Raw genomic sequence first — 16,058 nt, 5'->3', positions numbered from 1 at the left:
GGGGGCAAAACCTGTAACATTCTTGGCACATTTATATACACAGTATCCTCTTTCCCATATTGTACAGTCTGTTCTCTCTTTATTTAGTACTAATTACACTTTCTACAGACATTTTCTTGCAAGGTTATTATAGTATTCATTTTTACTGCACAATAAAGAGCAATTCTTTATTAATAGCCTTTATAAATTACAGAGAAGGTTTCCGGGGGTCTATCGCGGACGCACAAATTCTGCCATAAACACTATTACATTTTTAATTTTATTTGCAAGAATAATTTGCGGGACCATTTTGGGTACAATTTGCCTCACTCGGATCCCACAACAAGCGCCTAATATGGTTTTGTTTGCAGTGATATATATCCCCTATGGGGCAGCGAATGGGCACAGTGTTGGCACTGGGGTGGATACTCGGCGCCACTCTGCGGGGAGACGTTAGGCGTCTCGTTTATAGGCAGCAGCTTTGTTACATTAAGGCAAATAAAGACGTTTGTACTAAATTTCCCAGTGCCGCGTGTTAGTCGGATACACAAATATTTCCCCAGCGCCGCAGAAATATGTGTATTTACAAATTATACCGACTGTAATAAAGCAGGGAATGTACTTAGCCAACTAAACTTTACTGTCGGCCTGTAAAATAACGAGGAGCAATAATTGCAATAAAGAGAGCGGGTTTTGTTTGGCTACAAACGGATAAAACTTCCGCACATTTATTCTGCTATTTATCCCCAAAAGGACCAGCAAACACCATTATCTGTAATATCTACACTCACATCTATGGTATCTATCAGTATGTAAGGTGAAGCAATGGGGGAGTTTACTCCTAATATTTCCAAATAAATTAAAGAGATTTTCTCCACTGTACATGTTGTAAAATACCCCAAAAGCCATCAAAGCGATGTATTTGGGGTGAGTGCTTATTTGTGCCCTGGGTACCCCTGGAACTATAGCGGGGTGACTGTTACCCCAATGTTTCTATATATCTGTAACCTTGTTATGGGCTAAGGGGGCCCAGCCTGAAGGCCAGTTAGGGGGGGATTTGGGGTGAGTGCTTATTTGTGCCCTGGGTACCCCTGGAACTATAGCGGGGTGACTGTTACCCCAATGTTTCTATATATCTGTAACCTTGTTATGGGCTAAGGGGCCCAGCCTGAAGGCCAGTTAGGGGGGGATTTGGGGTGAGTGCTTATTTGTGCCCTGGGTACCCCTGGAACTATAGCGGGGTGACTGTTACCCCAATGTTTCTATATATCTGTAACCTTGTTATGGGCTAAGGGGGCCCAGCCTGAAGGCCAGTTAGGGGGGATTTGGGGTGAGTGCTTATTTGTGCCCTGGGTACCCCTGGAACTATAGCGGGGTGACTGTTACCCCAATGTTTCTATATATCTGTAACCTTGTTATGGGCTAAGGGGGCCCAGCCTGAAGGCCAGTTAGGGGGGGATTTGGGGTGAGTGCTTATTTGTGCCCTGGGTACCCCTGGAACTATAGCAGGGTGACTGTTACCCCCAATGTTTCTATATATCTGTAACCTTGTTATGGGCTAAGGGGGCCCAGCCTGAAGGCCAGTTAGGGGGGATTTGGGGTGAGTGCTTATTTGTGCCCTGGGTACCCCTGGAAATATAGCAGGGTGACTGTTACCCCAATGTTTCTATATATCTGTAACCTTGTTATGGGCTAAGGGGGCCCAGCCTGAAGGCCAGTTAGGGGGGGATTTGGGGTGAGTGCTTATTTGTGCCCTGGGTACCCCTGGAACTATAGCGGGGTGACTGTTACCCCAATGTTTCTATATATCTGTAACCTTGTTATGGGCTAAGGGGGCCCAGCCTGAAGGCCAGTTAGGGGGGGATTTGGGGTGAGTGCTTATTTGTGCCCTGGGTACCCCTGGAACTATAGCAGGGTGACTGTTACCCCAATGTTTCTATATATCTGTAACCTTGTTATGGGCTAAGGGGGCCCAGCCTGAAGGCCAGTTAGGGGGGATATGGGGTGAGTGCTTATTTGTGCCCTGGGTACCCCTGGAACTATAGCGGGGTGACTGTTACCCAATGTTTCTATATATCTGTAACCTTGTTATGGGCTAAGGGGGCCCAGCCTGAAGGCCAGTTAGGGGGGGGATTTGGGGTGAGTGCTTATTTGTGCCCTGGGTACCCCTGGAACTATAGCGGGGTGACTGTTACCCCAATGTTTCTATATATCTGTAACCTTGTTATGGGCTAAGGGGGCCCAGCCTGAAGGCCAGTTAGGGGGGGATTTGGGGTGAGTGCTTTTTTGTGCCCTGGGTACCCCTGGAACTATAGCGGGGTGACTGTTACCCCAATGTTTCTATATATCTGTAACCTTGTTATGGGCTAAGGGGGCCCAGCCTGAAGGCCAGTTAGGGGGGGATTTGGGGTGAGTGCTTATTTGTGCCCTGGGTACCCCTGGAACTATAGCGGGGTGACTGTTACCCCAATGTTTCTATATATCTGTAACCTTGTTATGGGCTAAGGGGGCCCAGCCTGAAGGCCAGTTAGGGGGGGATTTGGGGTGAGTGCTTATTTGTGCCCTGGGTACCCCTGGAACTATAGCGGGGTGACTGTTACCCCAATGTTTCTATATATCTGTAACCTTGTTATGGGCTAAGGGGGCCCAGCCTGAAGGCCAGTTAGGGGGGGATTTGGGGTGAGTGCTTATTTGTGCCATGGGTACCCTGGAACTATAGCAGGGTGACTGTTACCCCAATGTTTCTATATATCTGTAACCTTGTTATGGGCTAAGGGGGCCCAGCCTGAAGGCCAGTTAGGGGGGGATTTGGGGTGAGTGCTTATTTGTGCCCTGGGTACCCCTGGAACTATAGCGGGGTGACTGTTACCCCAATGTTTCTATATATCTGTAACCTTGTTATGGGCTAAGGGGGCCCAGCCTGAAGGCCAGTTAGGGGGGGATTTGGGGTGAGTGCTTATTTGTGCCCTGGGTACCCCTGGAACTATAGCAGGGTGACTGTTACCCCAATGTTTCTATATATCTGCAACCTTGTTATGAGCTAAGGGGGGGCCCTGACCAAAAGCCCTGTATCTCACACATACAGACAAGCAGACAATACTTGCTGTTTCTGCGCAAGAACTGACACTTCTATTCAGCAGTTGCCTCTATGTTACACAATGCAGAGAAGAGAATGAAATTCCTTAGCTAACCCCCCCCCCCCCCCCCCGCGCCGGTCTATTGGTTCTTCCCGGCATGGATTAGATTAGCATGACCTGACCCAGCTGTCACATAACCAGGCTGACAGTGTGTAATTGCCTTATTGTTCTGTACACGGTCTCATAGCCTCCCTATTAGAGTGCCTGCGGGGGGCTCTCCCGATGGAGATGTTGGACCCGGGGGTCAGTGCCCTCCCAGCTGAGCGTGTTCTCCCTTTGTGAATAAGGGGGGGCACATCTGGCAGTTACATGAATCCAGAGCCGGAAAACCCAATGTTTGCAGAGAGAATACAAATAGAACACGGCCTGGGACACAGGGGGAAATATATTCCTTCTAATGATCTAAATGACAGCAGGTTGGTTCCAGAACATTCTAATGCTGTGCCCATATTATACAGGGAACTCTGAGTATCACTCATGTATTATAAGGGATAATGTACCCCCTACTGTAAATGATAAGGATATTAGCAGTCACTGAGGGGTTCTGTGCCCCCCATATAAAGGCACAAGGCTGCAGGCTGAGTTATACAGGGAACTCTGAGTATCACTCATGTATTATAAGGGATAATGTACCCCCTACTGTAAATGATAAGGATATTAGCAGTCACTGAGGGGTTCAGTGCCCCCCATATAAAGGCACAAGGCTGCAGGCTGAGTTATACAGGGAACTCTGAGTATCACTCATGTATTATAAGGGGTAATGTACCCCCTACTGTAAATGATAAGGATATTAGCAGTCACTGAGGGGTTCTGTGCCCATATAAAGGCACAAGGCTGCAGGCTGAGTTATACAGGGAACTCTGAGTATCACTCATGTATTATAAGGGATAATGTACCCCCTACTGTAAATGATAAGGATATTAGCAGTCACTGAGGGGTTCTGTGCCCCCCATATAAAGGCACAAGGCTGCAGGCTGAGTTATACAGGGAACTCTGAGTATCACTCATGTATTATAAGGGATAATGTACCCCCTACTGTAAATGATAAGGATATTAGTTATGAGTAATGAGTTATTTTTATAGGAAAATGTCACTTTAAATGTGTGACTTTCTCAGTTTTCTTAAAATTACATCTTGCTTCTTTGTCCCCCCCCAACTCCTCGGTACCTGGGGGTGGGTAAAACACTCACTCTGCGGGGCAATCGAAGGATCCGATGGAGATAATGGAGATCAGATCCCAGTATTGCCCCCTCCTACCCAGCATGAAGGCTGCATTCAGCGGGAAAGGCTATTAACGCCAGACATTTTTCTAGGATAATCAAAAAGTGTCAAAATACCTGTAATTTCTTTGAAAAGCCTTGCGCTGATTTCATATGGGTATGTCTGCAAAGTCACCTGTGACCCCCAACTGCAGTACTGCAGGATATACAGCACAAGAGCAGTAACCCATAGCAACCAATCAGCAGGTAGCATTTACTGGTTTTATCTTATTGGTTGCTATGGCTTACTGTTCTTGGCAAACTTAGCACCATATAGGGGTTAGTGTATAAAGGAGAGGTGGGGCTAAAAACAAGAGGGTGGGGTTTATGACAGTGGGTGGGGTTTATCACACAGACAGTGGGGTGTATCATATAAAGGGAATAATATATTACATGATGGGGATGATATAAAGAAGGAGAAAAGGTCGGATCATGACAGGGAAGGTGGGTGTTGCTCAGAGAGGGTAGTGGGGGGCAATAGGGGGGCACAGGGTTAATGCAGAGCGGTCAGAGTGGTATCTCCGACATATGGGGGTGATTACATGAGTAACTGGGCAAATCAGTCATAACCAGACAACTGTTCCTGGGGGTTAATCTCCCATTCAGCCGCACTTTTGCCCCCCACTGCGACTCCGAGGGATCAGCCATTAGCCCAGGGGCCCCCCCATAGCGAGACACACACTGAGCTCCCCCATAGGAGCTCCATGTTACCAAGTCCATGTGAAGAGTAGATGTTAGTATGACAAGGCCACCGGCCACTTCATTGACCCCAAAGTTCTAAATGTGACGCAGCACAGAAGCCTTCCTCTGTCTCATCATCATCATCATCATCAGGGATTTCAGAACTGCAGTCAGAAACAACAGTCAGAGATCTGGGAGCAAAGAGAAGCAACTATATCATCTGCCCAGGGGAGCGGGCATGGGGGGGTACTTTATTATTAGTTATGTTATTTACCAATCAAAATCCCTATCTGATCCCCCCATTGTAAGCAGCAGTCCTGCCCTGCTTTATGGCTGAGATTCTAGCTATCTGTATAACAGAGCATTCTGTCACAGTGGCACAGATCCTATCTGATCCCCCCATTGTAAGCAGCAGTCCTGCCCTGCTTTATGGCTGAGATTCTAGCTATCTGTATAACAGAGCATTCTGTCACAGTGGCACAGATCCTATCTGATCCCCCCATTGTAAGCAGCAGTCCTGCCCTGCTTTATGGCTGAGATTCTAGCTATCTGTATAACAGAGCATTCTGTCACAGTGGCACAGATCCTATCTGACCCCCCATTGTAAGCAGCAGTCCTGCCCTGCTTTATGGCTGAGATTCTAGCTATCTGTATAACAGAGCATTCTGTCACAGTGGCACAGATCCTATCCCCCCCATTGTAAACAGCAGTCCTGCCCTGCTTTATGGCTGAGATTCTAGCTATCTGTATAACAGAGCATTCTGTCACAGTGGCACAGATCCTATCTGATCCCTCATTGTAAGCAGCAGTCCTGCCCTGCTTTATGGCTGAGATTCTAGCTATCTGTATAACAGAGCATTCTGTCACAGTGGCACAGATCCTATCCCCCCCATTGTAAACAGCAGTCCTGCCCTGCTTTATGGCTGAGATTCTAGCTATCTGTATAACAGAGCATTCTGTCACAGTGGCACAGATCCTATCCCCCCCATTGTAATCAGCAGTCCTGCCCTGCTTTATGGCTGAGATTCTAGCTATCTGTATAACAGAGCATTCTGTCACAGTGGCACAGATCCTATCCCCCCCCCCCCCCCCCATTGTAAGCAGCAGTCCTGCCCTGCTTTATGGCTGAGATTCTAGCTATCTGTATAACAGAGCATTCTGTCACAGTGGCACAGATCCTATCTGATCCCCCCCATTGTAAGCAGCAGTCCTGCCCTGCTTTATGGCTGAGATTCTAGCTATCTGTATAACAGAGCATTCTGTCACAGTGGCACAGATCCTATCTGATCCCCCCATTGTAAGCAGCAGTCCTGCCCTGCTTTATGGCTGAGATTCTAGCTATCTGTATAACAGAGCATTCTGTCACAGTGGCACAGATCCTATCTGATCCCCCCATTGTAAGCAGCAGTCCTGCCCTGCTTTATGGCTGAGATTCTAGTCTTGCCCTGGGAAATTTTGGGGTGATTGTATTCTGTGAGGAATGTTAGTAATGTGCTGCTTAGTATTATATATATATATATGATGCACAAGATTTTTTCTGCCAAATGATCTCTTTGCTCCACAGTCCATGACCAGATTATGTTGTTCCTGATTGGCTGAAAGGACAAGTCACATGCACAGTAGAACTGTGGGTTGTTATTGGCTGCCTTTAAATGACTTACACTGCACATCTACTCGAATGGACTTGATGGCTGGGACCCCAACCCCATTCTCGGCTTTACAATAGTATCGACCTCCCTGCATCCTCTGGACCTTCTCAATGTACAATGTTTCGTTGTAGATGGAGGTCTCCTGGAACTTATCGGAGGCACTGCCAGCAGTTTTTGTCCATCGTACCTGCAGGGACACGAGAAACAGAGACCCCCTTAGAATATAAATGTACAGATTATACCTTACAGGACAGAGTAGTAATAATATAAGATAATGTAATCATTTGTTTTCCCCTGTACTAAGCACAATTCAGCAGGAACAGCCCCCTAAGTTTGCTCATAGCCTGTACAGAGAGATACCATAAAACTATGGCACATAGGGATTCCCCTGTACTAAGCACAATTCAGCAGGAACAGCCCCCTAAGTTTGCCCATAGCCTGTACAGAGAGATACCATAAAACTATGGCACATAGGGATACCCCTGTACTAAGCACAATTCAGCAGGAACAGCCCCCTAAGTTTGCTCATAGCCTGTACAGAGAGATACCATAAAACTATGGCACATAGGGATTCCCCTGTACTAAGCACAATTCAGCAGGAACAGCCCCCTAAGTTTGCCCATAGCCTGTACAGAGAGATACCATAAAACTATGGCACATAGGGATTCCCCTGTACTAAGCACAATTCAGCAGGAACAGCCCCCTAAGTTTGCTCATAGCCTGTACAGAGAGATACCATAAAACTATGGCACATAGGGATTCCCCTGTACTAAGCACAATTCAGCAGGAACAGCCCCCTAAGTTTGCCCATAGCCTGTACAGAGAGATACCATAAAACTATGGCACATAGGGATTCCCCTGTACTAAGCACAATTCAGCAGGAACAGCCCCCTAAGTTTGCCCATAGCCTGTACAGAGAGATACCATAAAACTATGGCACATAGGGATTCCCCTGTACTAAGCACAATTCAGCAGGAACAGCCCCCTAAGTTTGCCCATAGCCTGTACAGAGAGATACCATAAAACTATGGCACATAGGGATTCCCCTGTACTAAGCACAATTCAGCAGGAACAGCCCCCTAAGTTTGCTTATATCCTTAAACTCCCTCTTACGTAATCTCTATACTCAGCTAGTTCAGCAGGTACACGGTGTATAGTACAATATACTAATGATATGATACAAAGCAGCAGCCGGTGAGTGAGTGGGTGTATATATATATATGTGAGTATAAGCAGATATAAAGGCTCACACCCACTGCGGCTGTTCCCATTACAGGGCCCGGGTATTGCCGTATGAGTAGCGGTGACAGCTCACTACACTATTCACTAAATACACCCTCCCGCCTCTAAACTATAAAAGCACCAGCCGTACCCTGTATTTTAAAGTACATTACCTTCTCCCCACGATGAGGATTAAAGATAAAAGGAAAAAACATTCGCTGCCCCCCCCGCTGCGCAGAATAAATATTATTAAGAATAAGTGGGGGAGAGAGAGAATTATATATATGAATTACATTGCAGAACTGCACGGCCAGTTAACTGTAAAGCTACAGCCTTTGGCCAAGATAGCGAGCTCACTGGGCATGCTGGGAACTGTAGTACACCAATATTTAACTGTTATCTCGTTGCTATGGGACCTGCTTCTGGGAAACGGCAGCAGAACTTACCTGAGGTCGCGGGTGGCCCGTCACCAGGCACTGCAGAACCAAGATGTCCCCCTCCCGTATGGTATAAACGCGCTCGCTGATGTTATCTTCCTTCACCACACAGGCCTGCCCCGCGTGTATGATTTGTGCCTGAGGCGGGGCTGTAGGGGGCAAAAATTGGGTTCAGTTAATTCTTTTATAGAAATAAAAGATAAATAATATTAATTATAGAAATAAAAGATAAATAATATTAATTTATTAAGAAAACCCAATGGGATTAGCTGGGGAGGAGGAATCTAGGAACCCAATGGGATTATCTGGGGAGGAGGAATCTAGGGACCCAATGGGATTATCTGGGGAGGAGGAATCTAGGGACCCAATGGGATTAGCTGGGGAGGAGGAATCTAGGGACCCAATGGGATTAGCTGGGGAGGAGGAATCTAGGGACCCAATGGGATTAGCTGGGGAGGAGGAATCTAGGGACCCAATGGGATTAGCTGGGGAGGAGGAATCTAGGGACCCAATGGGATTAGCTGGGGAGGAGGAATCTAGGGACCCAATGGGATTAGCTGGGGAGGAGGAATCCAGGAACCCAATGGCATTAGCTGGGGAGGAGGAATCTAGAAACCCAATGGCATTAGCTGGGGAGGAGGAATCTAGGAACCCAATAGGATTAGCTGGGGAGGAGGAATCTAGGAACCCAATGGGATTAGCTGGGGAGGAGGAATCTAGGAACCCAATGGCATTAGCTGGGGAGGAGGAATCTAGAAACCCAATGGCATTAGCTGGGGAGGAGGAATCTAGGAACCCAATGGCATTAGCTGGGGAGGAGGAATCTAGAAACCCAATGGCATTAGCTGGGGAGGAGGAATCTAGGAACCCAATGGCATTAGCTGGGGAGGAGGAATCTAGGAACCCAATGGCATTAGCTGGGGAGGAGGAATCTAGGAACCCAATGGCATTAGCTGGGGAGGAGGAATCTAGGAACCCAATGGCATTAGCTGGGGAGGAGGAATCTAGGAACCCAATGACATTAGCTGGGGAGGAGGAATCTAGGAACCCAATGGCATTAGCTGGGGAGGAGGAATCTAGAAACCCAATGGCATTAGCTGGGGAGGAGGAATCTAGGAACCCAATGGCATTAGCTGGGGAGGAGGAATCTAGGAACCCAATGGCATTAGCTGGGGAGGAGGAATCTAGGAACCCAATGGCATTAGCTGGGGAGGAGGAATTTAGGAACCCAATGGCATTAGCTGGGGAGGAGGAATTTAGGAACCCAATGGCATTAGCTGGGGAGGAGGAATCTAGGAACCCAATGGCATTAGCTGGGGAGGAGGAATTTAGGAACCCAATGGCATTAGCTGGGAGGAGGAATCTAGGAACCCAATAGGATTAGCTGGGGAGGAGGAATCTAGGAACCCAATGGCATTAGCTGGGGAGGGGGAATCTAGGAACCCAATGGCATTAGCTGGGGAGGAGGAATCTAGAAACCCAATGGCATTAGCTGGGGAGGAGGAATCTAGGAACCCAATGGCATTAGCTGGGGAGGAGGAATCTAGGAACCCAATGGCATTAGCTGGGGAGGAGGAATACAAGGGGCCAATGGCATTAGCTGGGGAGGAGGAATACAAGGGTCCAAGGGGATTAGCTGGGGAGGAGGAATACAAGGGGCCAATGGGATTAGCTGGGGAGGAGGAATACAAGGGGCCAATGGGATTAGCTGGGGGGGAGGAATACAACGGGCCAATGGGATTAGCTGGAGAGGAGGAATACAAGGGGCCAATGGGATTAGCTGGGGAGGAGGAATAGAAGAGGCCAATGGGATTAGCTGGGGGAAACAATCAGTATATCTATAGGAAGTGATTTCATGAAAACAAATGAATCAAATAGTGATGAAAAACATTTTTCTGCCCCTGAGATACAAACCATGGCGATTGCCCCCCCCCCCCCCCCCCCATTCATCGGAGCCCACGAGGCCCTGCCGCTAATATATCTGTCTCCAACACAAAAACACCATTCAGCCGCGGGGTCATTTTATTTGGAATTTCCAGGAATCCGGACACAGAGCTCCGACGCATTTGTGACCTGGATGAGGAGTCTAACTGCCGACTACAACTGCCAGCAAATTACTGATAATAAGCTCTGTGGGTTCCCAAGTCTGGGGGGGGGGGGGATAAGGGATAGGGGCTGATGTACTGATTGCTGCTCTCTCCATACGTCAAAGGGGAGAGAAGAAAACAGAACTGCCCCTCAAATAGGAAGGGGGAATGTAACAGAAGTAGTAATGCCAGTAACCAATAGGAAATCCCCTTGCTTTCCTTGTGTGTGTGTATATATATATATATATATGGGATGGGGCATTAGACCTTCCCCTGCTCTGTCAGATAGGACCCTCGTTGTTGGGCTGGGTCTATGGAGGTATGTATGGGAGGAGGAGTTTCCTATCCACATTAGCCACGCCCTGTTGGAGTTGGGAATTGCCCAGGGGCACCTGTTCATATAGGGGGTAATCGTGTTAAGATGGGGCAACTCAAGGCTCAGTCATAGGGGGGGACAAGAGACCAGACTATGGGTGCAGAAGAAGTAGGTACCTAGTGCCCTGTAGCATCAGCTTCTATGACCTCACTTCCTGCTTGATGATTTCCCCGCCCCCTACGCTTCTCAGCAGCAGCCCAGAGCCCACTGAGCACGTGCAGTGCCCCCGACACACAACAGACGGCTTAAAAAGACACAAGATTGGGGCTGCTGGGTAAATGTAAAGGCCTGGATCATTACTGTTATAGGGGGGCTGTACCTCTGGGCTGGTACAGTATATAAAATACAGCATTTCTTTTTAGGCTTTATGTAGCCTTTAAAATCGTAGCCCGCGGCGCCTAATCATTATTATTTGTCTCTGTTTGTTTTTGCTATTGGCTGTTAAACAGACACAGAACCTCACTAGTCTGATGGGGTTAAGCGCTGCCAGGTATCTGTACATGGATCAATACGGCCGGGGGGGGGGGCAGATCTCACATATTCTGTTAGTAACCCCCACACTCAAACCCCCAAGCCCCATTGCTGTACGTATAATACGCGCAGGTTACAGGGCGCGGGGGCGAGGGATCTGCCAGTGAATAATTCATGGCATCAATCATACGGCTCATAGCCGGGAAGCAATGGGAGGCTGAGCCCCTGGACATGATCCTTAAATGGACACAGGAAGGGGGGGGGGGGGTAGGGAGCGCTGGGTAAGTGCAGCCAAACTCCACTTATACTGCAGCTTTGTAATGAGCCCGAGATCCTGATCACAGGTGCATGGGGGTTAAGGTGCAGCACAACCTCAGATTCACCCCCTGCCAATGTCTCTTGCTCGGTCTTTAGAAAGTGCGTGCGGAGGGGCCCCGGGCAACCGGATACTGTCAGAACCCATTACAGCTAGAGCTGGGCAATATACGTCAGGTGTAGTAGAACTACAACTCTATTTTTAAACATCAAAAGGGCAAACTGTTGGGTAACGTTGATATGATAATAATATTATTGCTTTCATTTTGCTCTGCTACCCCCCCATTGCCCTGATATTTTCTTGCCCTACTGTCTCAATCTTGCCCTACTGTCGCCATCTTGCCCTACTGTCTCTTGCCCTACTGTCTCTTGCCCTACTGTCTCTTGCCCTACTGTCTCCATCTTGCCCTACTGTCTCCATCTTGCCCTACTGTCTCCATCTTGCCCTACTGTCTCCATCTTGTCCTGCTGTCTCCATCTTGCCCTACTGTCTCCATCTTGCCCTACTGTCTCCATCTTGCCCTACTGTCTCCATCTTGCCCTACTGTCTCCATCTTGTCCCCTACTGTCTCCATCTTGCCCTACTGTCTCCATCTTGCCCTACTGTCTCCATCTTGCCCTACTGTCTCCATCTTGCCCTACTGTCTCCATCTTGCCCTACTGTCTCCATCTTGCCCTACTGTCTCCATCTTGTCCTACTGTCTCCATCTTTGCCCTACTGTCTCCATCTTGTCCTACTGTCTCCATCTTGCCCTACTGTCTCCATCTTGCCCTTACTGTCTCCATCTTGCCCTACTGTCTCCATCTTGCCCTACTGTCTCCATCTTGTCCTACTGTCTCCATCTTGCCCTACTGTCTCCATCTTGCCCTTACTGTCTCCATCTTGCCCTACTGTCTCCATCTTGCCCTACTGTCTCCATCTTGCCCTACTGTCTCCATCTTGCCCTTACTGTCTCCATCTTGCCCCTACTGTCTCCATCTTGTCCTACTGTCTCCATCTTGTCCTACTGTCTCCATCTTGCCCTACTGTCTCCATCTTGCCCTACTGTCTCCATCTTGTCCTACTGTCTCCATCTTGCCCTACTGTCTCCATCTTGCCCTACTGTCTCCATCTTGCCCTACTGTCTCCATCTTGTCCTACTGTTCCATCTTGTTCCTTACTGTCTCCATCTTGCCCTTCTGTCTCCATCTTGCCCTACTGTCTCCATCTTGCCTACTGTCTCCATCTTGCCCTACTGTCTCCATCTTGCCCCTACTGTCTCCATCTTGCCCTACTGTCTCCATCTTGCCCTACTGCTCACTGTCCTACTGCCCATATTGTCCTACTGTCTCCATCTTGCCTTCTGTCTCCATCTTGCCCTACTGTCTCCATCTTGTCCTACTGTCTCCATCTTGCCCTACTGTCTCCATCTTGCCCTACTGTCTCCATCTTGCCCTACTGTCTCCATCTTGCCCTACTGTCTCCATCTTGCCCTACTGTCTCCATCTTGCCCTACTGTCTCCATCTTGCCCCGCTGTGGCTGAATGAGTTCTGGGACACAGTAACTGTGTATCTTGGAGCACTTGGGAGCTCCCCAAATATTGGTATGCAAATTGCTTTGAATAGAGCTGGCAGCGACCATTCCCTATAGGGGAGCAACAATATGGCAGAATTCCTAATGAGATCCTTTAAAGGCTTGGCACCGAAATATCCCTGCCATGTAATGCTCCTGGGTGGAAACATTATATTTATATATACCTACAGTTCAGCAGGAACAGCCCCCTAAGTTTGCCCATAGCCTGTACAGAGAGATACCATAAAACTATGGCACATAGGGATTCCCCTGTACTAAGCACAATTCAGCAGGAACAGCCCCCTAAGTTTGCTCATAGCCTGTACAGAGAGATACCATAAAACTATGGCACATAGGGATTCCCCTGTACTAAGCACAATTCAGCAGGAACAGCCCCCTAAGTTTGCCCATAGCCTGTACAGAGAGATACCATAAACTATGGCACATAGGGATTCCCCTGTACTAAGCACAATTCAGCAGGAACAGCCCCCTAAGTTTGCTCATAGCCTGTACAGAGAGATACCATAAAACTATGGCACATAGGGATTCCCCTGTACTAAGCACAATTCAGCAGGAACAGCCCCCTAAGTTTGCCCATAGACTGTACAGAGAGATACCATAAAACTATGGCACATAGGGATTCCCCTGTACTAAGCACAATTCAGCAGGAACAGCCCCTTAGGTTGGCTCATAGACTGAACAGAAATACAATTTGCCAGCAATATGCAAACCTTATGAATATGTCATCAATAAAACTAAAATAAACGCCCAGAAAACCTAAAGGAATTTTGTACAATTCAGAATCCCTTCTCTCTGCCCCTTATTTCCAAATTATTTTCCCAAGGATAAAGCTTCAGCAGCGCCGACTGCAGAGATTCCCTAACGAGGAGAGTTTATTATGGAGCCACAGACACATTTATCTCACATTATAAAACTCAGCTCATAATCTATAAGGAAATTTGGAAATAAAAACAAATGATACATTGAGCCGGGATAATAAAGGGAAGAGAGGGGCCGGGGGGGGGGGCGGGGGGGCCGGGGGGGGGGAACAAGGGATACATTAAGCGCAGATAATAAAATCCCACTAATGTCCGTGGGGAAGTTTAAGATGAAAACATTTTGACACATTTAGCGCAGAGATATGAATCCGCACCGAGATCCGCCGGGAAATTTGGAGATAAAAAAAAGTGATAATTTTATCACAGATGATAAATCCGGCCCCTAATTTGGAAGGAAAGTTGGAGATAAAATAAGTGATCGTTTAATCACGGACAATAAATCCAAGTTTCATTGTATGGGGATATAAACACTCATTATAAATCCACTTACACAGGGCTGTTATACTGGGAACTGTGAGTATTATAAGGGATAATGTACCCCCTACTGTCAATGATAAGGATATTAGCAGTCACTGAGGGGTTCTGTGCCCCCCATATAAAGGCACAAGGCTGCAGGCTGAGTTATACAGGGAACTCTGAGTATCACTCATGTATTATAAGGGATAATGTACCCCCTACTGTAAATGATAAGGATATTAGCAGTCACTGAGGGGTTCTGTGCCCATATAAAGGCACAAGGCTGCAGGCTGAGTTATACAGGGAACTCTGAGTATCACTCATGTATTATAAGGGATAATGTACCCCCTACTGTAAATGATAAGGATATTAGCAGTCACTGAGGGGTTCTGTGCCCCCCATATAAAGGCACAAGGCTGCAGGCTGAGTTATACAGGGAACTCTGAGTATCACTCATGTATTATAAGGGATAATGTACCCCCTACTGTAAATGATAAGGATATTAGCAGTCACTGAGGGGTTCTGTGCCCCCCATATAAAGGCACAAGGCTGCAGGCTGAGTTATACAGGGAACTCTGAGTATCACTCATGTATTATAAGGGATAATGTACCCCCTACTGTAAATGATAAGGATATTAGCAGTCACTGAGGGGTTCTGTGCCCCCCATATAAAGGCACAAGGCTGCAGGCTGAGTTATACAGGGAACTCTGAGTATCACTCATGTATTATAAGGGATAATGTACCCCCTACTGTAAATGATAAGGATATTAGCAGTCACTGAGGGGTTCTGTGCCCCCCATATAAAGGCACAAGGCTGCAGGCTGAGTTATACAGGGAACTCTGAGTATCACTCATGTATTATAAGGGATAATGTACCCCCTACTGTAAATGATAAGGATATTAGCAGTCACTGAGGGGTTCTGTGCCCCCCATATAAAGGCACAAGGCTGCAGGCTGAGTTATACAGGGAACTCTGAGTATCACTCATGTATTATAAGGGATAATGTACCCCCTACTGTAAATGATAAGGATATTAGCAGTCACTGAGGGGTTCTGTGCCCCCCATATAAAGGCACAAGGCTGCAGGCTGAGTTATACAGGGAACTCTGAGTATCACTCATGTATTATAAGGGATAATGTACCCCCTACTGTAAATGATAAGGATATTAGCAGTCACTGAGGGGTTCTGTGCCCATATAAAGGCACAAGGCTGCAGGCTGAGTTATACAGGGAACTCTGAGTATCACTCATGTATTATAAGGGATAATGTACCCCCTACTGTAAATGATAAGGATATTAGCAGTCACTGAGGGGTTCTGTGCCCCCCATATAAAGGCACAAGGCTGCAGGCTGAGTTATACAGGGAACTCTGAGTATCACTCATGTATTATAAGGGATAATGTACCCCCTACTGTAAATGATAAGGATGTTAGAAGTCACTGAGACCATATAAAGGCCTATACTGTACTGCCCAGTTGGTTATACTGTTATAAAAGTTACTTTTTATTGAAAGGACCAGTGGAAGCAGATTGAGCTACAAGTCTGTCAGTTGAAGGGGCAATTGTATGATTTCCTATAGACACTATGGGCCTGATTC

General features: G+C 47.4%; 1 protein-coding gene across 2 annotated transcripts in view; it reads right to left on the bottom strand.

The window, feature by feature from the left end:
* mdga1 (MAM domain containing glycosylphosphatidylinositol anchor 1) overlaps positions 1-16,058 on the bottom strand; it is a 188,395-nt gene that overhangs the window by 114,713 nt on the left and 57,624 nt on the right. For both annotated transcript variants that reach the window (XM_031902282.1, XM_031902283.1), the window contains exons 2-3: positions 8,373-8,512; positions 6,718-6,892 (exon numbers count right to left, since the gene is read on the bottom strand). In XM_031902282.1, the coding sequence (XP_031758142.1) occupies positions 6,718-6,892; positions 8,373-8,512 (315 nt within the window). The remainder of the gene's footprint in view (positions 1-6,717; positions 6,893-8,372; positions 8,513-16,058) is intronic.

This window comes from Xenopus tropicalis, chromosome 5 (genome assembly GCF_000004195.4).
Source record: "Xenopus tropicalis strain Nigerian chromosome 5, UCB_Xtro_10.0, whole genome shotgun sequence".
NCBI lineage: Eukaryota > Metazoa > Chordata > Amphibia > Anura > Pipidae > Xenopus > Xenopus tropicalis.
Note: the sequence above shows the minus strand (reverse complement) of the source record. Positions and strands in the feature narration are given on the sequence as shown.